This window comes from Phyllostomus hastatus, unplaced genomic scaffold (genome assembly GCF_019186645.2).
Source record: "Phyllostomus hastatus isolate PE091 unplaced genomic scaffold, TTU_PhHast_1.1 phas_scaffold_216, whole genome shotgun sequence".
NCBI classification, from domain to species: Eukaryota; Metazoa; Chordata; class Mammalia; order Chiroptera; family Phyllostomidae; genus Phyllostomus; species Phyllostomus hastatus.
This window is the reverse complement of record NW_025334018.1, coordinates 21,231,432-21,255,557: the sequence shown is the minus strand read 5'-3', so window position 1 is coordinate 21,255,557 and position 24,126 is coordinate 21,231,432. Positions and strand designations below refer to the sequence as shown.

The 24,126-nt window shown below is 53.6% G+C and overlaps 1 protein-coding gene across 1 annotated transcript in view; it reads right to left on the bottom strand.

Annotated features, from left to right (window-relative positions):
• Positions 1-16,260: 16,260 nt before the first annotated feature.
• The window catches only part of PLPPR5 (phospholipid phosphatase related 5), a 78,875-nt gene continuing 71,009 nt past the window's right edge, over positions 16,261-24,126 (bottom strand). Inside the window, exon 8 of the mRNA XM_045817018.1 lies at positions 16,261-16,438. Coding sequence (XP_045672974.1) covers positions 16,406-16,438 — 33 coding nt within the window. The 3' untranslated portion in view covers positions 16,261-16,405. The remainder of the gene's footprint in view (positions 16,439-24,126) is intronic.

The window sequence follows — 24,126 nt, the reverse complement described above, 5'->3', positions numbered from 1 at the left end:
AGGGACAGGCTCCCGAATTGCTCGTTATCGCACGGGGGGGGTCATCTGCGTGGGAACAGGAGGGGGTAAAAACAGAGTCACCGAAGATTGCCAAGTTCAGAGGGCTTTCTCTTTCACTCATTCATGTATGCACTCATGATGAATTCATGCATTTTTTAATTGAATTTATTCATTTAGTCATCGCTGGCACACGATGTTCCGTGAGTTCTGGGTGAACCGCGTAGTGATGTCACATTCTTATACCTCATTCTGCGAGCACCCAATGTCTGGTAACCCTCTGTCACCGTATGAAATTGTTTTGACATTATTTTGTGTCAGTAATTTTTCTAAATCACAGTTAACATACAATATTGTATTCATTCCAGAGGTATAACGTAGTGATTCGACGTTCATAGAACGTACATAGTGATGACCTTGATAGATACAGTGCCCCCTCGGTCACCATACAGAGTTATCACGGTATTATTGACTGCATTCCCAGGGCTGAACTTGACACCTCGGGACTCGTTTATTTCATGACTGGAAGTTGGCACCACTCGACCCCTCCACCTTCTTCGTCCACCCCCGCCCGTCCCAGCTGGCGAGCCCCGGCTTGCTTTCTGCACCCAGACAAGTTCCGCAGATGCGTCACTTCCTTTCCAGTTAGTTAGCCGCGTCGTCAGCCTCTGGAGGCCTGTGAACCAGGGCAGGAGAGGTCTGTAAGCCTTGTCTTCACCTTGAACTTCACTCTCCATTTTGCAATGAGGCCTGGGAAAATGCTCACCTACAGCCGCCAAGACTCCTTCCTTCAAGATGAACATCGTAGCAGAGTAACAGTTGCTCTGTTCCGCTCTCCTGGCCCCGACACGGTGATGCGTTTGGTAGACAGGAAGCTCCAGGACTGGACTGTGCAAGGGAAAACTGACATCACCTCGAAGGCCTCTTCTCAGACGTGTGTTTCAAGCAGGCCCCCTGGTTTATTGGAAACGAATGGCTCACCCGCTGACCACCCGCGGGGAAACCTACTTCCCGATCGCGTGCACAGCCTACGAGGCGTCACATGAACCTGCCCTCGGCCGGGTCAGCACCGCCTGTCCTCAGTCCTGAACGGTCTCCTCGCGACGTTCGGTCAGTTCTTCTTGCTGTGATCGACAACGCCCCCCTCTGGAATCCAACTACAGAATGACCTACGGCACTAGCAGCCACTTGCAAGAGCGTCAGCTTGCTGCTCCGTCTGCTTTTGCAGTTGAGTGTGGGGCGTCGCGTGATTCTGCGAGGGCCTGCGCCGGAGGTGGCGGGCGCTGCTTCTCTGGCCTTTCCGGGCCGTAGACGTGGAGTGCTTGGTCAGCTGGCTGGACTGGCCCTCACTGCAAGGAGGTGCCACGTTCCTCTTTCACATCATTGGACCCGGAGCCCCAGCACTAGGCGGATGAAATAAAGAGGCTCAGAATAAGGGAGCTAAAGAATGATTAGAGCCCTGGCCGAAGGTCATCCTTATACGCCAAGGTTGCAGGTTTGATCCCTGGTTAGGGCACATAGAAGAATGAACCAATGAGTGCAGAAATACGTGGGCCAACTAATTGATCTCTCTCTCTCTCTCTCTCCCCTCCCCCTTATCCCCTCTCTCTCTAAAATCAATTTTAAAACATTTTTTAAAATATTAGAATCATTCAACTTAACCCCCCGTGGTACCTCTCAGGCAGACCACAGATGCCCCAGAATGTGTCAGCAATTTTCCTGGAGTCACAGTCGAATGTCCCCACACTCAGCAAACAGCCCCTTTTCCACTGGGCTTTCGTGCTATAAAAATCCTAGCCTCTGGAAAGTCAGTGCTCCACAGTGTGATGACCACGGAACTATGACCATCATGCCCATCTCCGCATTCCTTGTAGCCCCTCACCGCAAGGAGCTGAACTTCTTAAGGATGTGGAGCTCCTGGGGTAAAACTGCAGCCTAAAGCCCTCCAGACGGCGATCGTCACTTTGTTCTGCTTCTCCTTTGCTACCGGGCGAGGGCCCCTCCCCCCTGGTGATTTATAAACGCCATGGGGATAAAGGGCCTTTCTGCTGCTGTGGAAAGGGTAGCCAGCCTTTCCCCAAACATGTGCACCCACTCAGGAGGCTCCTTCCTCATCACCTGAACCAGAGTCTCGGAAACAAATCAGCCTCTCACGTTACGGGAGGCGAGCAGCATTACAGAAATCGCACCTGTCTCATTGGACGGGACACACAGAAGAGCGAGCAGTCTGATGGGGCGTCGGGGCCCCGTCTCCCGTCAGCAACTGTCTCCTGCCCTTACGCTTGATACTCCAACTCGCGTGGATTACCAGCTGCCTTTTTGTTCTAAATTCCAGCGCTCGTGTGCTACCGTCACGAACTTGAATGGAATGGTTGAATCACGTTAGAACTTGAATTGATTCTGCGCGTTTTAAGGAGGCCCTCCCATTGTGTAAGAAAATGTTTGGTGAAGCAAAAGTTGCACATAGCGGCTTCCTGTTTTCTTTTGTTACTATCTGACCCCCACGCCTTCATGTCTGCTGATAAAGCTCCGGGGGTCCTTCTCAAACCCCTGCCCACAAAACACCGACATTTTAGAGCACACAGGCGAGGAGGCATCTCAGCCCCAGCCAGGGCTTGCGGCCCTGAGGTTGCATCACTCCTCACCGACGTCTGCAAGGAATCAACTCTGCCCCGTGAAACGATGTAATTGTGCAAACGGATGTGTGATCCAGGAGTAGACTCCGCCCTTCTGCTACGGGATAACTTTGAACAAGAAATTAGCACAATGAGCTGTTTTCCAGTCGAGTCCAAGTCGGAGCCTCCAGCCCAGCACTTCCTTTGACCGCCTTCCGCCCGGACCAGCCGGCTGACAGGTACGTGAATGCTTGTCAGGGCAGGATAGCTCTTCCCCCCCACCTCCGGGGACCACCCACAAGGCACTTGGCTGAGTTTATCAGCTCGCAGAAGAGGCCTTCAGAACCCAGCGTGCTCCCGCACACCTGCACGCCGTGCGTCTCAGGGGGCAGCACTCTCCGCGGTGGACCTCGGAAGCTTACTACGGTTCGGCGGCGGGCAGCAGCGCCGCCTGGCCGGCCGGTGCCGGGGGAGGCCCTCCGGGAGGCTGAGTGCGGCTCACTGCGCACGGCCTTTCTTTCAGCGACCTTCTTTCCGGTGAAATGACAAAAATCAGAGAACTCGGTCATACCTCCTCCGAGGAGACCAACATACCCCGGGATCCCCGTGTACCCCGTGTATCCTCGTGCCCACCCCGTGTACCCCCGGGTACCCCGTGAAGGCTCGCTGCACCGAGGAATTCCGTTCGATCTCATGGTGGCCTCAACGGTCAGGGACGGGTGGACACGAGACGATGTCCAAACTCGTGAACCACGGGCTTGAGCTCCGGCTGCGGACGGGCGGAGCACCACTCTGCAGTCCTGCCCCGCAGTCACGTCGCCGAAATGGGGTTTAAGGCCCCGCCCCCCGATTGCTCTCCTGCCTCTGCCGTCCAATAGGATCCCTCCCGTTCATCGAACTGCGGGGAGCGGGTCTGGGAAGAGGCTCGGACCCCCAGGGCTCCCACGGAGCGCCTTCGGAAGGGCTGGTTCCACGCCCAGTCTGTGCTTTCCACTTCGTCCCCCGTCGCGGGCTCCCCCCATCCCGTCACTGGGGACAGACACGTCTCCGTGACGGAGACGGCTGGACTGCCCCTCCCACTTTCATAAAGCGGCTCGGGGCTGGGAGGTCTGCGGAGTCGGGACTACACGTCCTGCGCGTCTTGCCTCCAGGTGGAGTGCTCTTCATCCAGGGAGCATGCGCTGCAGCGGGACGGCCCCTCGCGGGTTTGGAAACCGTAGTTACGCCCTCTCCAGTATCTCCTCCTCCTCCTCCTCCTCCTCCATTTCCCCTCCTCCTGGCCAGAGGCAGAAGGCACGGAAGTTCGAAGGGCTCCAGAACCCCAGAAGGAGCCTCTTCCCTGAGTCACTCACTGCATGAGGAAAAGCCACACCTGAGAAAAAAAAATTGTCAAAGAAATCAGCAGCCTTCCACCCAGGTGCCCTCCCGGGCCAGGAAGACTCTGCACGGGCTCCTGGCAGCTGGATCACATCCGTCGGGTAGCAGGTGTGTTACCCGGTGTTGGGGGGTGTGGGATGTGGTGCGGAACCAAAACGCCCTCGGAAACGTGACCCCAGTCCCCAGCCCGCTTAGTTTCTTCCTCCTGGACCGTCGCCCCCTCCCCCATCCGGTGGTGGCGTTTTCAGCTGCAGTTTGCAAATCTGAGTTGCCGCCTCTGAGAAGTCCTCCTGGATGTCCCAACTCCATGTCAGTGTCCCCTGCTCTCTGCTCCTCGGACCGTCCTGAGCCGGACCACGGCCTCCACCAGCCCCAAGGGTCAACGCCAGCCTGCCCATCTGCCTGTCGCACGGACAACGGACTCGAGGGAAGGGATTCCGTCTTGTTCGAGGTTGCAGAGCTGGTGCGTGAAACATGGATTTGCCAGTAGAAAAAGCTAGAAGGCTGTGCATCTTATCCAGTTATTTTCCTGAGAACGCAGTGTTTTCTTGAACTGACGCTAGAAGAGCACAGTATAAAGCAGAGAGGCATATGGATACACCGTGTTTATAACTAAGTAAGGGATTTTCTGTCGTGGCTCTGTCCTTTATCCTTGGATGACATTTCAGAGGTCCACTTTGCCGAATTGTAGGCCTTTCCTGAATAAAATAGAAAAGATAATAGTAATCCCTCCCACCTCTCAGGGGTGTTGTGAGGACCGCCTGACTCATGTAGAAGGCCATGTACGCCCTGCCTGGGTGCTCCAGTTGGGTGGGGCATCACCGTGTGCCAGAACGCTGCAGGTTCTGTCCCCGGTGGGGGCACGTGCAGGATGTCTCTCTCTCTCTCTCTCTCTCTCTCTCTCTCTCTGTCTCAAATCAATGCACATAGTATCCCCAGGTGATGGTTACATTTTTAAAGGCTATATAAGTATTAGGTTTATTGTTAGCAATCAATAAAAAAAAATCAGTGCCGTAAGTCAGATGACATAAAATTCCCTTATGGAGAGAGCAAATACCCAAAATCCCAACTCCGCATCATGGCCAACAGAGCTCCTGGTCAGTTCTGCTCTGTCCTGCTGCCAGCAGAGAGATTCCTGGGGCCCGAGCTGGAAACAGAAGCTCTTAGGCCCGCATTTCGGCGAGTGCGCGGGAGGCGTGGCATCGCCGAGTGCTCTACCTAACTACACGGTGAGAGTCACCGAAATCCCTGCGCTCCGCTCTGCTCCGCGCGCTGCAGCCTGTGCGCCTTCTTCCCGCAGAAGCTCGGGGGCGCGCTTCTCCCCAGGCTCGGGGGACGCTCTGGGAAGATCGAGGTGTGGCATCGACCACCGTGCTGGCTTCTCATGTGTTTTTCTTCCCTGGGGGCGCAGTATTCCCTTGCCATTATGGCTGCGGTGACCGACGACCCCAAAGGCAGTGGCTGGCACAGCACGTGCGTCCTCTCACCCGCCTGAAGGGTGGGAGAGTGGGGTCCCTGCTGCGCTTCTCCTGGAGGCTTCGCTGGGGAACCAGTTCCCCGGCACCACCTCCAGGGTCGCCCTGCGCCCCGCGGCCTGCGCCCTGTTCCCACGTCACGCAGGCCTCTGGCTTCCCTGCCCACAGCACCTAGTCTCCTCGGGCCCTCCCTCCCTCTCAGAGCTCGGGGATGACCGGGGCCCTTGAATCGGACCTGCACTCCTTTTTGTCGCGGAAGGTGACAAACTCACAGGTTCCGGGAGGGGGCCTCTCCAGAAGGCCATCATTCTGTGTAGGACGATTCCCTACTCCTTTTTTCCTCTTTGAACTACGGCTTCCGGCAGCACCGGATTCACGGTTACCTGGGGTCCGAGGTGATCGGTTACAGGTCGCACGTGTATCCCGATTAGGTGGTAAGAGCTGGAGTTGCTTCGAAATCTGCTGCTTGAACACACAGCAAACACGAGCTGGCCACACGGCGTCCGTGCGCCAGGGATCCGGGGGCAGCTCCGCCGGGTGCCTCTGGCCCGGGTCCTCTCGTGAGGTCGCCGTCTGGACGCCGTCTGGGCCACAGGGGCTGCCTGCTCCCCAGGTGACCAGCACACATGGCCTCTCCACAGGCCTCTCCGTTTTTTAAACCCTCACCCGAGGACATGCTTATGTATTTTAGAGAGAGGGAAGGGAGGGAGAGAGGGAAGGGAGGGAGAGAGAGGGGGAGAGAAACATCCATGTGAGAGAAACATCAGTCGGTTGCCTCTCGTACGTGCCCCCACCGGGGATTGAACCCAAAACCTAGCTGTGTGCCCCGGAGAACCGAACCTGTGACATATCGGTTTATGGGGTGACGCTCCAACCAACTGAGCCACACTGGCCTGGGCTACACGGGCTTCTTGAATGTCCACACGCCGTGACAGCTGATGTCCCCAGGAGAGAGGTAGCTCAGGGAGGAGGAAGGCGGAAACCACAGGCTTCTGTGAGCTACCCTTGGAAATCACACACCGTAAGTTCCACAGGCGGCACCGGCAGCGCAGGCCGGCTCCCAGTCACCGTGGTGGGGACGGCAGAGGGTGGGAGTCCCGGGAGGGATCAGACTCTGGGGCCGTCCCGGCGTGTGGCCGGCACGCAGGTGTGTAGGAGTGAGTGGTCTTCTGGTGCGACGGGAGGGTAGCCACCTGAGATCGGAGGGGCGGCTGCCCTTGAAGTGACCTTCATGAAACCAGCTGGAGTCTCCTCTGATGAACCGATGGATGGAGGCTATGAACGGTTTTCTCAGACTCGAGGAAGGAGTCAGCCACAGAGCAGAGTCAGCACTGAACTCCGGTATGCAGACTCGAAATCCAGCCATCTTCTCTCTACTCCAAGCCTTATTTGGCAAGAAAATTCACCGTGGGGGCCGCCACGGGTTATTTCACCGTATTTCATCAGATAAATGTTAGGAGTTGATTTCTGCCTGTAGTCTAGTGATCTAGTACATTGACCCCTAAGAATGGGCTCCCTGGACTGAAAAACCACATTACAAAGAAGACGCGCAGAATGGCAACAGATGAGCGTCCGCCATCGGCAGATTTCCTTCTGTAACTCGGTCGTCTGACACTCCCCCGTGTGGAGGGTCATGTCTCAGAGCCCCCTCCGGTTCCGCTCGGGCTCCGGCGCGCCCCACGTGGGGTGTTGCCGCGTACTGACGCACCGCACACTTTGGTTTCATGCTCGCTCTTTTCTGACGGTAGCTTTTCCTACCTCCTCTTCCAACAACAGCCGAAGCGCTTTAAACTGTCGCATCCAGTCTTCACTTGCCCTCCCCTCGGGGAAAAATTAAAAAAAAAAAAAAAAACAGGGAGAAAGGAGAGAGAAGGGGAGAAAGGAGGGGGAAGAGTCTGTGTTTCATCACGTGGAAACTAACTTGGTCAGCAATAGGTGTGAGATCCTCCGAGTTGTCAGCGGCTCGGGGCTGGTGCCAGCTGCCAGAAACGCAGCCACCGGCAACACCTCCTCCCGGCACCGGAGAAAGTGTCGGGCGAGACGCCTCAGCAGCCAGCCAGCCAGCCAGCCAGCCAGGCAGATTTAGCGACAGCCACTCTCTCCCGGGCTATTTCTAGAGACCTGGCCTGTTCCGTTGAGAACAGAGTGGAGACCAGATTCTCCCGGGGGCACTGTCTTTCCTGGGGGCCTGTTTTTGGGGGGGCCATTCCTCCTGCTCTGGTGGTGCGACAGGCACGAGAGGTGAGCTGGGACTGCTCCTTCGTCCTCTCGTCCCTTCTAGAGCCTTCTCTGTCCTGTCTAGGTCCATCTGCCAGCCCACCCACCTACTGACACCCTCTTATTCCTCGGAGAGGTCCTGCATGCCGGCACACCGTCACTTTCTCCACACCGTGCCTGTCACTACCCTGGGCGACTGCAGAACCCCCTCAGGGGCTTTCCCAGACCCCTAAAATCTCAGTGTCTCGGACTGCTCCCCTCCAGGGACACCTCCCCTCCAAACCACCCCTGACCCCTTCCCAGGGCAGCACCGGCCCTGGAACCCCCCGGAACCTCCCATCCAAGCGCCCCAGTCTCTGAACAGCGTCTCCCCCCTTTCTGCCCCTCCCCTCCATGCTACTGCCCTGACTACCCTGTCTACCCCTTTCCGTTAAAATCCATGGATTCTGCCCGCTTTTCACCCATTCTCACGCCCTCCTGTCCTTCCTCCGCCTTCCGTTGCCAGCCTTTATGTTCGCTCCCTTGAACACCTGCTCGCCTGCGCGGTGTCTACTGGGCACAGTCTCAGTGCTGGTGGAACCCACACGCCTGCCCGCCTCCTCCCGCACCTGCTCAGGGGAAGGTGCGCGGCGTCAAAACCAGCAGCCGCGATGACGCCGTCACTGAGGTTCCCAAGACATTCACTGGGCTCTCAGTACCGCCCAGCAGGACGGCTTCCGCTCTGGTCACTGTCCACTTCTCCTGGACACCTTCCGCCCACCTCCTCTCCTCTCCCCGCGCCTCTCTCTTCAACGCCGTTGTCACCTTCCCGACACAGCAGCCTCGGAGAGTCCCCAGGCTCCGGCCTCGTCTGCATCCTCCGCATCGCCCCGGCTGCTGGGGGGGAATCGCCAGCTCCTCCCTCGTGAGCTGACGCCATCCCCTCTGTCCGTTCAACAACCCGATTTCAACCAACTCTCCTTCTAGGTCCAAGACCACGGCCACCTGCTCCCTGTCAGGTTTTCCTCATTAGCATACAAGAGCACTATCACTTCTTCCCTCTTAAGAAACCCTCTCTCGACCCGCCTTCCCCACGCAGCGACCCCCTGCGTCCTCTCCCTCCCAGAAGAACCCCACTCAAAGCAGAGGTCTGTGCACAGTGGTCCCCTGTTTCGCCTGAATTCACGGAGCCCCTCCGCCTCTGTCAGCCACTTCCAGCTGCCAGCTGCCAGCTGCCCGCCGCCGCCGCGTCCTGGACCCAAGGTCAACTCCCAGTTCTCAGCTTCCTGACCCACAAGTAGAGGTGGACACATTTAAAATGTCTTGAAAGTTTAAATCCACATTTTATTGCAATGTATCAAGGAAGAAGTTCTGGCCGATGTCATTCATGAAATTTCAGGATTTATTTGCTTAAGCTCCAGGCCATTTAATAAAGCAATAGCAATTTAATAGAGAAATCACCAAAAAAAGCTCACGTGAAGGTCATATATTAGGATGGGGTAAGCGTTGGTCAGATTGGAGTACCGAGATATTGGGGTTTCGGTCAAGTCCAAGCCTGTGGCGTGGGGGGCTCTGTGCTTTGGGGCCCTTTGAATCACCTCTTTGAATCCATTATGCAACCCGGTGGAAGTACTGGTTAAACATTTGAAAAAGGTAATGAGATATATTTTTAATTACCACGAATAGCACATTCTGGATTTATTTCTCCACGTTCTTTTAATCTTACACATTTACATGTGATTTTTTACATCATAGCAATTACAGGGTATAATTTGCATCCTTTTTAAACCTGGAATTACAGCATAAACATGTTTCCTGTTGCTACATAATGCGCATAACCATCATTTAAATGACTGCATCATACTCTATGTACCGGGTAAGCCGGAATCCAGTCCCCTGATGCTGTGCATTCACGTGGTTTCTGCTCTCGCACAAAGAACCCTGGAACGACCATCCTTGTGGTTATTAAATTGTATTACTCCTGGAGACAGATCCATAGGCAGGAAATTGCTGGATCATGACATGTGTTGCCAAGTCGCCCTCCGAAGGGATTCACCCTGCCAGCAGCAGTATAAATGCTTGTACCCGCGCTCTGCCGTCCTTGCCGGGGTTGGCCCTGTAAGTCTTCTTTCTGTTTTATAATTTAATAGTCACGGCGTTCACTCGGAGTCTTCCCCTGCGGATGCCAGTGATCCCCGGGCGCTGGCGGAGGGAAAAGGAACCTTGCTCGGGGGCCCCTCGGGTCTGTCGCGGTGCCAGGAAAGTGTGCTCGCCGCCGCCGCCTCTGCCTCCGCCTCCCCATGCATCCCCATGCCTCCCCACGCGGGGACGCTCAGGAGCCGCATCCTGGCTCACTCCCCTTCCTCCCACGACCAGGGTCCGAAGTTACATCACACGTTTGCGTTCTTCTTTCCTAAGTCCTCCAAAAAAGCGGAAAGCGGCTGGGCGCAGGGGTCTGCCTTGGCTGGGATAGTGCCGGGCAGGCGGTGGGACCTGGATGAACAGCGTTGCATGGAAACGGAATATGAAGGATTTCACGAACGGATCTAGATGTATGATAACATCCGTTCTTACCCCTGGCCAACGGGATGGTTTATAGATACCCGGTGCCGCCGCCTCTTTTTTGGGCACTTCCCACGGGGTCACGTTCGGGCAGGGTCAGGCGCGGGCGCTGGGCCTGGGCTGAAAGCCGAGCAGACGCGGTGCCCGTCTCTTTGGGGCGCACGGGGGCCAGGCATGCGCAGCGCGGCTCTCCGCCGGAGTCCGCGCCCTGCTCCAAACAGCGGCTCCCGCGCCAGCCCACCTCTCGGTTTCCGATGGCTGTTGCTAGGTCAGAGTCTCCAGGTGCCCCTTGGGGGCCATGGTGTGGGAGCCAGAAACAAACAGTAAGTACTGGGGGCTCGGCCGGAGGGTTGGCTCTTCCTCCCGTGAAATCGAGTGTGATATGACCGATGCGGAGCTTAGTAGGTTTACATAACGCGGACTCACACTAGGCTGCCTGAGACTTTCCACCGCTCCCCGGACCTGGCAACAGACAGCGGTGTTGGTTCGTTAGCGCTGAGCGCACCGGTGGCGTAACCAGCGCAGACGTCTTGTGGCGCGGTTCCAGGGGCGGGAACCCGCCATCCAGGGGGCGGTTCCTTCCGAAGCCCACGGGGGCGAATTCGTTCTGTGCCCCTCACTCACCTTTTGCTTGCTCACGGGCAATTTTGGGGTGCCCGGCCCGTGGAAGCTTCACCCCGATCTCTGCCTGCGTCTCCCATAGTGTTGTCCCCGTGAGTGTCATACTGTCTGTGAGGACACCGGTCACATGGGGTCCGGGTCCCCCTCTACTCTACTCATTGTACCTGCAATCGCTCTGTTTCCAAACACGGTCACAGCGTGAGATACTTGGGGTAGAACTTCAGTGTGTTACTTTTAGGGAGAATGCGCAACCGAACTCATTAATAATAGGAACAGAAGTGTCTGCTTGGTCTTATCACCCCCCAAATGAAATTCTATCTGTGCATAACGTACATATGTTTAACCTGAATGGAAGAGAATTTATCTTACTGCTGCTGCTGTAATTCCTACAGTGACCCTGAAAACCTGTTGAAGGGGGGAGAGCTAGCAATAATGGGAGAAACATAGGAGCTGAGAAATGGCCGAGTTATCTTTTAAAGTATATGTTGTTGAAGTGGGCAGTGTCGGAGTCCCCACCGAGGGACACACCCAGCTGGTATGTCCACGCGTCGTCAGCATTTCAAGGTCAGGGCCGAGTATTCTGCATAAACATAAAGGCTCTGAAACAGTGTAGACACGATCCCAGATTCTGCCACCACATGTCTTAGGAATTTCACGGAAAGAATGCCAGGTCTCCATCATTTGTTTTTTGCGGTGTAACAGACAAGTTGACTCCCTTCACGCAAAGCACCGAATCCCAGATAGAGCAGCTGGCTCCGAGAGCCTGCAAATTCCACTGCACCGAAGCTTTGTCTTCCACCATTGCAATTCATGAGCGTGACGCTTTACATTTTATTTACAATAAAACCATGTTACATGAACATTGAACCACGTGCTGAAAACATCCTTGAATCTTTTGACACGTCTTTGAGTTCTTGCCTGGAGATAAAACCTGGAAACCTCCTGTGTGAGGTCGGAGTCGCTCAAGAAACCAGACGGACGCCGAGAGCTAAGGAGAACGGGTTTGTTAGCGGGGAACAGGAGGGAAAGTGGGGCCCACCGAGGGAGGTTGGGGAGCCAACCGAGGAAGGCTGGGACTCACCCCGGTGGCTCTTAGGTCGGGGTTTTAAACACCAAGACCTGGGAAGGGTACCCGAGTCCGATTGGCTGCAGCTGGTTGCTGGGTGCAGACTCAAGTGACAGCTGCATCCTGTTATGGGGGTAGACAGACCCCAGGCCCTAATCTTCATATGTTTCTCTTGGGCGGGGTCTGCAGGCAGCTCCCCGGGGTGCCATGTCTAGCCTGGCGATTTCCATTCCTCCCAGGCCTGCCTGGGTCTGCCATCTATCCCACGTTCTGTACTTTCAGTCGTGAGAAAAAAGACCTGGCTTCAGCACATGCGTACACACAGCAAATGTATGTGTGTGGGGGCCACTTTCGATGATCCGCTGTCTTTCATGTGAGGTCAGTGTCGTCACAGCAAATAAGTCAAAGGGACAGCAGTAGAACATCCGGCACGGGCCCACACATTTTACTTCATAACAGGCAGTGGGGTCCACTGCAGTCTGGGGTGTCGTCGGTGTGGGGGCTGCTGAGGCGTCCATCCCGAAGTGGGGAGACCGCGTCTGTCTTTCTAGCCATCGGCAGGTGGCCCCGGACCCGCAGCTTTTGCTGGACGGCCTTCCCGGGCGTGAGAAAGAGACACGGACACCTGGTTCCTTCCTAAAATGTCTCACTATTTTAAAAAGGTTTTCCTTTCTTCTCCTTTTTTAAAAAAAATATCAATTTAAAACTATACTTTTTTTTCCCCTCCTGGGAAGAAAAAAAAAGTCTCTCTTTGCTAGAAGTGGGAGTGTTTCCGTACAAAATGAAAATGGAAATGCATTTATAAGTGCAGGACTCTGAGGGCGGACAGGCCAGGGGGCGGGGTCTGCCGGGAGAGCCCTTGTCCGGGAGGGCGTCCCTGGACACGGACTTGGCGGTTTCGTCTGGGTGCTGGAGGTGGGGGTGTGGCCACGCATCTGCATTTGTTTACCTGGTGGTCCTCGTGACTTGAAGGACCACAGGTTTGGAAACAAGCAGTCAACTTTAGAGTTTAGATCCCACAACCCACACGTGACTCCCACGTCTTGGGGTGAGGACAGCAGCTGGCTGCTGCTGCTTCTCCTTCTCCTTCTCCTCCTTTTATTAACCCTTGACTGTGTCCTGAGACGCTACCAGACTGGGGACCAGCTACTGTCTACTAATGAAAGCCGCAGGAAAGAAGAATTTAAAATACTCAGAATGTTTTTCTTCTTAGATGGGAATCATTCACTTAATATGTGGAAAAGTTTTCCTTAACTGATATTTTAAGAGAATCGTAACTCAGAAAATTCACTGGAAAGCCCAGGCCTGGCCAACTGCGAGAAGATCGGTGCGTGCAGGCGTATCTGGGGCCATTTGGCTTGTGCCGGAGGCACGTTTTTAGAGGCGGAAACAAGGTGATTTACGCCCAAGCTTGAGCCCCTCGCTGGCACTAGGGGGCCAGCGATGTAGTCGACCGTCTCCCTGCACAGTGTCCCAGGTGGTTTGCAGGCGGCTGTGATTTGTCCGTAAGGAGAGGGCCCGTGGGATGCACCGGGTCACCTGGTCATCTGAAGAGCTGGTCTCATCCCGCCACTGTGTCCCTGCCCCGGCATTCTGCAGTCACTCTGACTTTGTGAGCACGCTTTATCCGTCTGCCCCCCAGAAGGGATTCACACATGGGGGGGGGATCAAACTTACTGTTTTAAATTCAATTTTTTACATTTTTATTTGGAAAATACGTTATACAGCAGAGACTAGTCCCTCCCCACTGCTTCCACTGCTGACGGAAACCGAGACACCGGGCTGGGGCATATCGTGAGGACAAAGAGGCCCCGTTAGGGGCGGAAGAGACAGTCTGTCAAGGAAGGCCCGCCTCCCTCGGACGTAACAGAGCCTCTTAGACAATCCTGGGAGTCACAGAGAACAGGTTTGGGACCTCTGCCCTGCAGAGGTGACAGGAAGTCCCAGGCTGACCCCCTGGGCCCCCAGAAGTAGAATGAAAAGATGTCTTCATCTGAACAATCATGTGTCTGCCCACTTTTACCAGATTCTACATGTGCATGTTCACAAATTAGTGTTTTCTTCAATATGTTTTCTCATTATTCTTGGGACAGAGAGTAATGGTTCTTAAGGGTTCTTTGCGGGCTTTTGGCCTTGCGCACGTGTGTCTCTTTTTATTTTCTGAAATTCCTCGATGGAGGGATCACTCATTGCACGCTCTTGGGACCGTGCCCTTGAAGTATTGGAGAGGACCTTACTGTGATCCGGGGTCCAGTCTGGGTTTCCGAGGAAGTTTTAAGTCCTGCACTGACACCAGGTTTGGGAAGGTGCAAAGATCCCACACACGTGCAAATACACAGCGAAGGCTTCCAACGGGAAAACTTTACTAACTGGTTCCTTGGAAAACGGATACTGGGACCGACAGAACTGACCTAACTCTGAAAGTCTTCCTGGGAACCCTGCCTCCTAAGACATCATGAAGTCCCCTGACCTGAGCATGCTCAGGAGCAAATTCCCCGCTCCTATCATTTATTGCCCAAGTGTTTAAAGAGGGTCCAGGCATTCCGAGCTTTTTCACGTTCTAAATTTCCACCGGAATTGAATTTGCTGTAAAGGTCTGGTGTTGATGGTAATATGAAATATCCAGTTCTGGCCCCACTAAAATGAAAAGTGTTACAACTCTACGCAGTAGTGGAAAAGAAGACAACATCTATTTTGGAAGTCATAGAAAAGTCTGTGGTTATATTTATTTTCTGACTTCTGGTGAAATTACAGAGAAAATTCAAAATTTGTTTTCTTTAGTTCTGGGCAGGTCCAGAGTATCCTTTCAGCCAATGACAGCTCACAGGGGGCGGAGCTGCGCAGCGCAACTTTCAGGGCGGCCAAGACGTTGTTCAGAAATGTGTTAGGTGACTTTCTCGTGGTCCAGTTCCCCCTCCTCATGGCTTTCACCCTGAATTCCACACGCTCAGTGTAAAGCGTGTCCCCCGGGGCCTCTCCTGGGGGGCGGGGCACTGGGGCACAGGCATCAGTGGGACAAGGGGGCCTCTGATTTAGGTTCCAACCTTCCCAAAGGCCTCGCCGCTGCTCTTGACATGATTCTTTATCAGAAAATCATTGACTGTGTCGTTGGCTATTTGAAAGTGTTCATTCTTAAACAAACATAAGCTACAGCACAGCTTTCGTAACTTTATTTTGGCATTTCATTTTTTTTTCCATAGAGGGGGCTTCCGAGGCCTCCAAAAGGCCTCAGTGTGTCCGCCGGACGGGGCGGCTGGGAGCTGCTGGGAAGGAACCCGGTCCGGGATCGGAAGAGGTGGAGCTGAACTGTCACCGCCTCTCACCCGCTGGGTGGACCCCGGCACCTGACTCGCCCTGCCCTGGCTGCGGTTTTCTCATCTATGAAAGTAACGCCAGACTCGCACTGTTCCCCTGGGACTGCTGTGCGGATGAAATGATACCATAAATGAAAAGTATACTTTGCACAATATCAAGTACTCCATATGTGCCGAGTCAGATGTGTTAACCACACTTCTGGCATCTGTAGAATTTATAGTATGTGGTCAGGGAGTGGTTCCTTCCTACTTAAAGGATGTGGAGACAGGACTAGTAATAATACCCAAGAGTAGAGCCTGTCACCACGCCCGAGACACTGTTATCAGTGGAAAGTGGCTCTGGATGTCGGTACCATTGCTGGACTTAGTCACCGGAACTACCCTACACACACACTGTCTGCGTTCAGGAGCTACAAAGTCACCAATGAAACCACAACTGCCAGCAACGAAAATCCAAATAAATAGTTTTTAATTATGATACATTACTTATTACAGTAAAAATTGGCATTTTCCCCTTCAAAAGCAGAAGCACCAGTCTTAGAAGGTATAGAATGGATGGCATTTTAAGGGAAATGGGGCATAATCCTATGTGCAACGTTATCTTAGTTTAGAACGTACTTTCTAAAAGTAAAGTAACTTCACACGCTGAAACCCGCCGGGACGGACATGATGTCATGCTGAAGAGTAACATAAAAACCCCCACTTCAAATGAAATAAGTCCACTTCAAACGAAACACGGTACACTGCTGAAAAGATAATGTGAAAAATTAAAAAGCACAACTGGCCCCAAATGGAGGGATTTCTTATACAAATAGGACTCGGGTAGACGTTTCTTCTCCCGTAGTTTCCGTCGTTCTCCGAGAAACTAAAGCCGATGCTTTATTTCAGGATCAGCGCTCCCACGCGGTCATCGCGTTTTAATTGCACCTCCTCTGTGGTGGACCCTGCCCTAGGTCACGGGGGTGGGAGGGGAGGGGACAGAGAGGACACGGCCCTGCCTTGGAGGAGCTCACAGTCTAGTGGGGGGGGGGGGGACAGACACATCGACGCTGGTTGGAAAATCATAAAAACTATCAGACGACTTGAGAAAACTTCTTCCGCAACCAAACAAGCTTCGGGTGTTACGAATGGACGGTGAACAGGGAGGACGCCCAGTGCAGGGAGAGCCGGGCGGCTTCCGCATCATGTGACCTCCGCGAAGGCGGCGAGGTGGTTCTGCAACGAGAGAGGCAATGCAAGGTCAGGGTCTGGGTGGGGGAGGGGGGGAGGCGCCAGCAGACGCCTAGCGCTTTCACACGCGCTTGTCAGCCTACCCGCACCCCGTGTGGCCCGTGCAGGCGTCGGGTGCGAAACCACGCGGCGCTGCTGAGCTAGTGCTGAGCGTCATGACGTCGGCTTAGCTGCTACTTGCAGGTTGCGTTTCACAGTGTTAACGAGCCAAGTAGCGGTCAAGACGCTGTACCTGCTTTCTGCACGGGGAACGCTGGCGTCTGGAGAGCGGAAGAGCGCCGAGCCGGGCACGTGAGTGCTGTGCTCGGTGCTGCTGGAATGTCCGGGCTTCGCGGGCACCGCTCCCCCGAGGCAGCCGGCGCAGGCGCGGTGGGGACGTGGTGGCGTTTGGTACCCGACCCAGTCCCACTTAAACACTCATTTTCGATGCAGGAAGCCAGACCACAGGCGGTCCTCTCTGCTGTTTACCTGAACCACAGAATCCTCCACGAAGCCCTTTTGCTTTTTTTTTTCTTCCAAGCAACAGAACTGGGTATGAGGAAGCCCTGTGGCCCGGCTCATAGTTACACGGGGTCAGAGGGCAAGGCCCTACCGCGGCTGCTGAGGCCCTGCAGTGGAAAACGGGTAGGGCGCAGTGATCATGGCAGGCACAGGGTCATGTCAAGGTCGAGCGTAAGTGACAGTGACCAGCCGTAGCCCCGGTACCACAGAAGGGCTTCACCACCCCGGTTCTGAACACCTGGTAGAGCAGTTGCGGGCAGACTCCGAGTCAACGGCATCCCGTGGGATTTCATGAAATCACTGCACGCCACGTGGTCTCTCCCGTGCACAGGAGCCCTCTTCCAATTCAAGTGTAAAGTGTTTAACGAGTTAGAACAGTTTTGAGAAAATGTATGCAAAGACATTAAACTTCGTTTTTGCTGAAGGCAGGCCTATCAAATCACCACGAGGGGAATATCACTAACTACTGCCTCAGGCATTCTTTTATTTTCTAGGTTTGACCCACTCAACCGTAGGGAAAAACGGCATCGGTGAAAGTCAGGCGTGAGCAGAGCGTGCTCGCCCCTAACTGCTGAGAGGACCTCGGGAACTTGCGTTTCCCGTGTGAACTGCCTGATGACAGTGTCGGGGACTTCAGCCGTGTATCTCGAAGCTTTCTCACATTTCCCTTACAACAGTGCGGGCGTGGCTTTGGGATGACGTTGACTTGTCAGAGTTCCATGACATACAACGGTCCAATAAAAGCCATGGGAACCATGACACAGTACATCAGGGCCTTATTTCCACTGGCCTCGTGAGGACACGGAGTCTGTGAGCTGAGAAAATACACTGGATGCCCAGCGTTTCGACACGAAGTCACCCATCGGGAGGGGGCCTGGCAGGCAGTGACAGCTGAGAAGACGGGAAGGTATAAATTGGGAATTAATCAGTGCGTAGCAACAGGTAGGGAGGTGAAGCGGGAAGACATGGCGATAGAAAGGAAGGAAAGGGGTTAAAAAAGAAGAGCAAGAAAGGGGACAGTTTTCGGAAGGGCTGGGAGTCCGTGGTGCCTTGACCTGGATAATGACATGTCTGCCAGGCTAGTTACGTTTGCCGAGGCGGTCCTGAGCCCAGGGGACAGCCACCAGTCACCTTGTGAGGTGGAACAGAGATGCTGAAGGACCGTGAGAAGCAGAGAAAGGACCAGAGACAGGTTGCTGACCGTGCACACCAGGCAGGACAGAAGCAGAGGAAAAAGCAAGTGATGCAGAAGTGACAGAGAGTGGGCAATGGGACCGTACAAATCTAAACCTGGACACACTGTGGGGGGGGGTCGGGATGGATGCGAGTAAGACACAGGGACAACCTGCTCACATTGACACCATTCCAAACAGGGATACAAGGTCGTCTCAGGAATAAGGCCTTGACCGTATGACCTTTTTAATCCTCACCTGAGGACATTTTTTCATTACTTTTTGGGGGGGGGATGGGGCAAGAAACATCAATCGGCTGCCATCTTGTATGTGCCCCAACCAGGGATCGAACAGCAACGTGGGTATGTTCCCTGAGTGGGAACCGAACCCACGACCCTTCAGTCCACAGGATGGTGCTCCAAACAACTGAGCCACACCAGCCAGGGCTGAATGTACAACTTTAAGTGTGCTGTGGAGGCCCGTGAAACACTGAGTTCAATCTTGGCATTTAAAAATCATGGTTCACCGACTGCTAAAGCTTCCCATCCCTGCCTGTAATAACCCTTTGCCTGATGCTAGGTCATTACCAAGTTCAGCTGCAGGGCGACCGTTTGTTTCCGGACTGACTACATTTTGAGGCCCCAGGGCCCTGGGAAAGTGCCCGCTTTTTTGTGACCAGCACCATTTCCGTTTCTAGTCACACTTAAGCGTTCACCTCTGAGATGACTTCTCCGATTTGACTGGAACGAGAAGGGTGCCGCTCAGCTCGGGGCTGGTCATTGAAAGGCAGTCCTTAGCAAGGAGAGAAACCGGTGAAAACACAGTCTCGAAGTGACTGTGCACAGAGAAGAGAACATTAAGGGGGGAACTGAATGGTAATTTCTAAGTCCGTGGAAGGAATATACCAGGCAGCCCAGGGCCCATCCGATCATTAATTTCACTGTCAAGGCCAAAGGAACCCACACCACGGGATGAAAGCGATGGATTCTTTATCTCGGCAGGCTTTACACCGTGAGATTAATTTTCTTCTAGCCTGGGGAGTGGCTTTCGCTGAAGGAATTTGGGGGGGGGGGACAAGCTGAGGACGAAGGTCCTCGCCATCTGTAAGACAATGATTCTACAGTACAACAGCTACGTGGGTGAGACATGCAGGTGCACAGCCTGAAACACCAGAGAGCGCGTTCCTGTGCGGGGAGGCACCATCTCGCTCACTCTCCCATCGACAGCTGTCTCAGGCCTGCACAGCACCAGGACCGCATGTAACGTCTGCAGGCCACCTGTGTCGAGGAGCAGACGCCCAGGCAGACAGGCGGGCAAGGGGCCCCTCCTTTAGATTGGAAGTTCCTATTTTGCAACCATAAGTCTTATTAGTAGATAACAGTGCAAACACGCAGTAAGCAAACCAAAAACTCATGCATGAAAGCGTAATTCGGAGTCACAAGAAAGAGTGGACTACGTTTCACTCGTCAGGACAACGATGGGGCCTTTGGCCCCAAGTCACACCGTCCGAGGCTCGGGGTGCAGAAAGAGGCAGACTCGAGCCCAGAGCCGAGGATCGGAAAGTGCCGCATCTGTGAGAAAAGCATTCACTCAAGTCCACAGCAAGTCAGTGAGCAAGATACTGAAGCCGGTCCTTGAGGGCAGGGTTCCCGTGCAAAACATGCACCTTTACTGAAAAGTCACTTTAGATCCTTAAATTTGGTAACTTCTGAAGTCTATGTAGCATGCCGATTTGGGAAGCACTAAGATCGACATGAAAAATCTGTAGTTCACTCTTTTGCAAAAATTATATTCTGCACTTTTTTAAAAAGTGACTGAGAACAAAATTGCCATTTATTTGTGACACAAACATTTGGCGATGACTCGCCAGCAGACACGATGTGCCACCTGCGGTTCCCCTCGGAAAAAATAGGGGAACGTGCAAAAAGAGCACGCCGCATGGGAAAACGAGAAAAGCCAACACAGGAAGGGCTGTGTGGCTGAGGGGTGCTCACGAGTGAACAGTCAGTGAAAACATGAACCACTTTTGAGAGAGAAATAAGCACCCAGCGCCAGATCCCTTGGGGGAGTGGTAGAAACCCGCCCAGAAGGACACGTTTTTCTGTATTTGCCCAGGCCAGTGCGCTCAGGCGCACCTACGTTTATTGCCTTAATCGCAGGTGTTCGCAGCGGCTGAGCCCCAGTATCCAGCCGAACAGCCTCACGAGACAGTCTTTGAAGGACCTCCCCTGGGAATGCTCCTCTGGGCCGCACTCGCTAGGTTGGGTTCGGGACACCTACAAAATGTGTTTCACATGTTAGTTCAGCGTTTCTGCAAACACGGACTGACTGAGTTGGGCAAAGGATCAGCCGGTTTCAAGGTCTGCGTTGTGACCACGCATGACCAAACAGGTCACGCTGAGGTTAAGTATTGTTCCAGCGTCTTTCTTCCCAGAGGACTGTAAGCAGCTTTTTGTGTTACAAGGGGAGGTTGTCAGCGACCAGCTTAGGATTTTAGCCTGAACATCAAACGGGGTGAGTGCAGAGCAGGTCTTTAATCCAGTGATGTAGTCTTCAGCTTTACCAGCAAGGAAGCTGTGTGGGCCAGTGGACTTTGAAGTCAGGGGTTTTAATGTGGGCCTGTAATAATGGAACTTTTCACAAGCTATTTAACCTTTCAGAGAGCCAGCTTCCTCACCTGTGAAACGGAAATAATACCCTTTAAGTGGATTGTATTAAGATCAAATGAGATTATATGCACAAGGTCCTTTTCTCCTCAGACATATTCTGGTTGCCTAGGAAAGCCAAAGACATGAAATAAAAAGTAAAAAAAAATAAGTAAAAGAAACCATGAAGATTTAAAAAAAACGGTTGGAATTTAGCAGTTCTGCAAGTTTACAATAGTAAACTTTAAAACCCAAATATTTCTCTTTTTTAAGATTTTATTTATTTATTTATTTATTTATTTTTAGGGAGGGAAGGGAGGGAGAAAGAGAGAGATAAACATCAATGTGCAGTTGCTGGGGGTCATGGCCTGCAACCCAGGCATGTGCCCTGACTGGGAATTGAACCTGCGATGCTTTGGTTCGCAGCCCGCGCTCAATCCACTGAGCTACACCAGCCAGGGCTTCAAATATTTCTTTTAAGATTGCTCCAAACTTATCGGGGAGCAAAGACCGAACCTGGATGGATGGGAGGGGTCACATTGTGTGTGCTGTGTTAGAGTGTCCTTCTTTTTTTAAAAAAATATTTTATTTATTTTTAGGGAGGGAAGGGAGGGAGATGAGAGAGAGAGAGAGAGAGAGAGAGAGAGAGACATCGATGTGCGGTTGCTGGGGGTTATGGCCTGCAACCCAGGAATGCACCCTGGCTGGGAATCGAACCTGGGACACTTTGGTTCCCAGCCCGTGCTCAATCCACTGAGCTACGCCAGCCAGGGCTTAGAGTGTCCTTCTTCATGCACAAAACACTGCTATGGATACTGCTCGTGTGACAGAACATGCTGCTGTCTTTTAAAATACAAAATCTGGCCCTGGCTGGTGCGGCTTAGTGGATTGAGCACCTGTGAACCAAAGGGTTGCTGGTTCAATTCCCAGTCAGGGCACATGCCTGGGTTTCGGACCAGGTCCCCAGTAGGGGGCACACAAGAGGCAACCGCACATTGATGTTTCTCTCCCTCTATTTCTCCCTCCCTTCCCCTCTTAAAATAAATAAATAAAATCTAAAAATACAATACAAAATGTTTCAAATCCTGAGAAGCATCTAGCACGAAGGATTAAGGCTAAGGACTCGCGGTCCTATAATTATTAATAAATGAATTACAGCTGCAGGTAGGCCCGCATCCGAGCTCAAATGTGGTCGGCCCACATTCTTCTGGGAAAGAAGATTTTGGGAACCATTTCTTTCTCCCCAGCGCCTCTGTGTCCATTCTGACTTTCAGATTAGCTCAGAGTTTTGTGGCCATTAAGGGATCTTTTGGGTGCTGTGTGGGAAAAGAGATTAAGAGCTCTTTCTCAGAGAATGGCTTCTCCCTAGAGAAGGAAGGACTCTCCAGGCAGCTATCTCAGAGGAGCTCATTAATCCAGAGGCCGGCCCGCTGGCAAGGGAAGCATGGGCTGCAGACCTGGAGAAGTATTTCCAAGCCCTCAGGAGCCAGAGACGCTGAGGGCTTCCCGCAGCAACTCCCGAGGAGTGCCAGTTCTCCCTCCTGGCTGCGTGTCGGAGCCGCCCGGGAGCTTTTAGAAAAATTACTGATGCAACCCCTCGGACTCCGGTTTAATCGGTTTAATCAGTGTGGAGCGCAACCGGTCAGCGGGAATCGTAAATTAGGCTCTCCGGACGGCTGTAATGTGCAGCCGTTGTTGAAACCCACTGTTTCAGAAGCGCTGCGGGCCCAGCTGGACCGAGGCCAGCGGCTGCCTCTGCGCCCAGGTCGCCGGCCGTGCCTGGTGCCGCACAGGCCCCGGGCCCAAGCCCAGGCCAGCGGGACAGGAGCCGCTGGGGTTGGGTGTGCGTCCCAGAAACACGCCCTTCCACGAGGGACGGACTTGGGGCTTTTACACCCGCCCGAGAACCGCTGCCTAACGGCACAGAAGAGGCGGATCGGCAACGTCAGCATCGCCCAGCCTACAGAAGCAATTCCATAAAACCCTACCGTTTCTTCTGATTAAAAAATGAGCATTACCCCAAAAAGCAGTCATTCCGAATGAGTCTCAAAAGAACTAAAGTCTCTGCATTCAAAGACCTCTGGGAGATGCACCGTGTGTGCCTGGCCGAGAGCCTCACTGGGCACGAGGGTCCGGAGGAAGCCTGGGTCTCACGCTCACTGGACACTTCCCAGTGGTTGACACCGAAGTCTACGGCTCCTCGTGTGTCTGTGGTGCTTGGTGGTCGGGGGATCTGTTGGAGGTCATGGAGAGGATGTGACCTTGAACTGGACCCCGCAATCGGAGGCTCCTCACCCCTTTCCTGTCCTCAGAATGGATGTTCTGCCCGCCACTCCCACACTAGGAGCCACTTCAAGGACCCCTTTGCTTATTTTTGCCAAGATTGGTGAAGATGATGGAGAACAGTATGTTCTGCATTAAGGATATGACTCACACCCAAAGCTTTGACCATTCATCCTCTTTTTTTTTCCAGCGTCTCCACTTTGTTTCTAATTTTATTTTTCATCTATATTTTTAATTCACTTCTTCATTGCAATTTCAAAGGTCTGCATTTGGGAGATGCTGGCCCTCGTACTGTTTTTCCCGTGGACCGGCAGAAATGAAAGCAACCCTCCCTGCGACTAACCAAGGTGGCAGCAAGTGTGCGGGGGTTCGAACCTTCCCAGCGGGATGTCGCACAGAGAGCGGCAGAGGGATCTGAGCCACAGCTGATAACCGTGATAGCCGTGGAGCACGCCTGGAAATGCACGTGGGCAAGGGAGCACTCTGTTCCGCAGTCTCGTGCCAGAACACGGACCGGTCGTGTGACCGGGGGCACGTTCCCTAACCTGCGTCACCTTCTCTTCGAACAGGAAGAAGACACAGAATTCCTGTGAAGACTAAAATGGTACTTTAGGTGTGAAGTTCTTTGCCTACTTCCAGGCCCGTATTCAGCGCTCGTTGAGGATGAGCTTCCCTGTGCACGAGTGCATGACCACGTCTGAGAAATCCCGCCGACTGGGCGAGAGCGGGCTCCCGGCAGAGGCCGGCAGGCCCTAGGCCCCCAGGAGGCCCTGGACCGCAGGGGCCGGGGGGCTGATGGGAGAAGAGTCTCTGGGGACTGCTGTGGCAGGTGACCCGGATTTTCAAACTGCAGACAACAGGCACGAATGGCTTGTTGCTTCTTTACTGAAAACAACAAACCCAACAAAATTGTTTCATAAGATTGTGGGTGGGTCATTGTTTATGCGCCTTGCTTTAGTCGGCTAAAACTTTACATGTTCTCTACAAAAGGTGTCCGTGGTGTCGTGGAGCTCCAGATTGATTAGGAAGGCCTAATGCATGTGTTTCTAGAACCCTGTACGGAATCAAACCT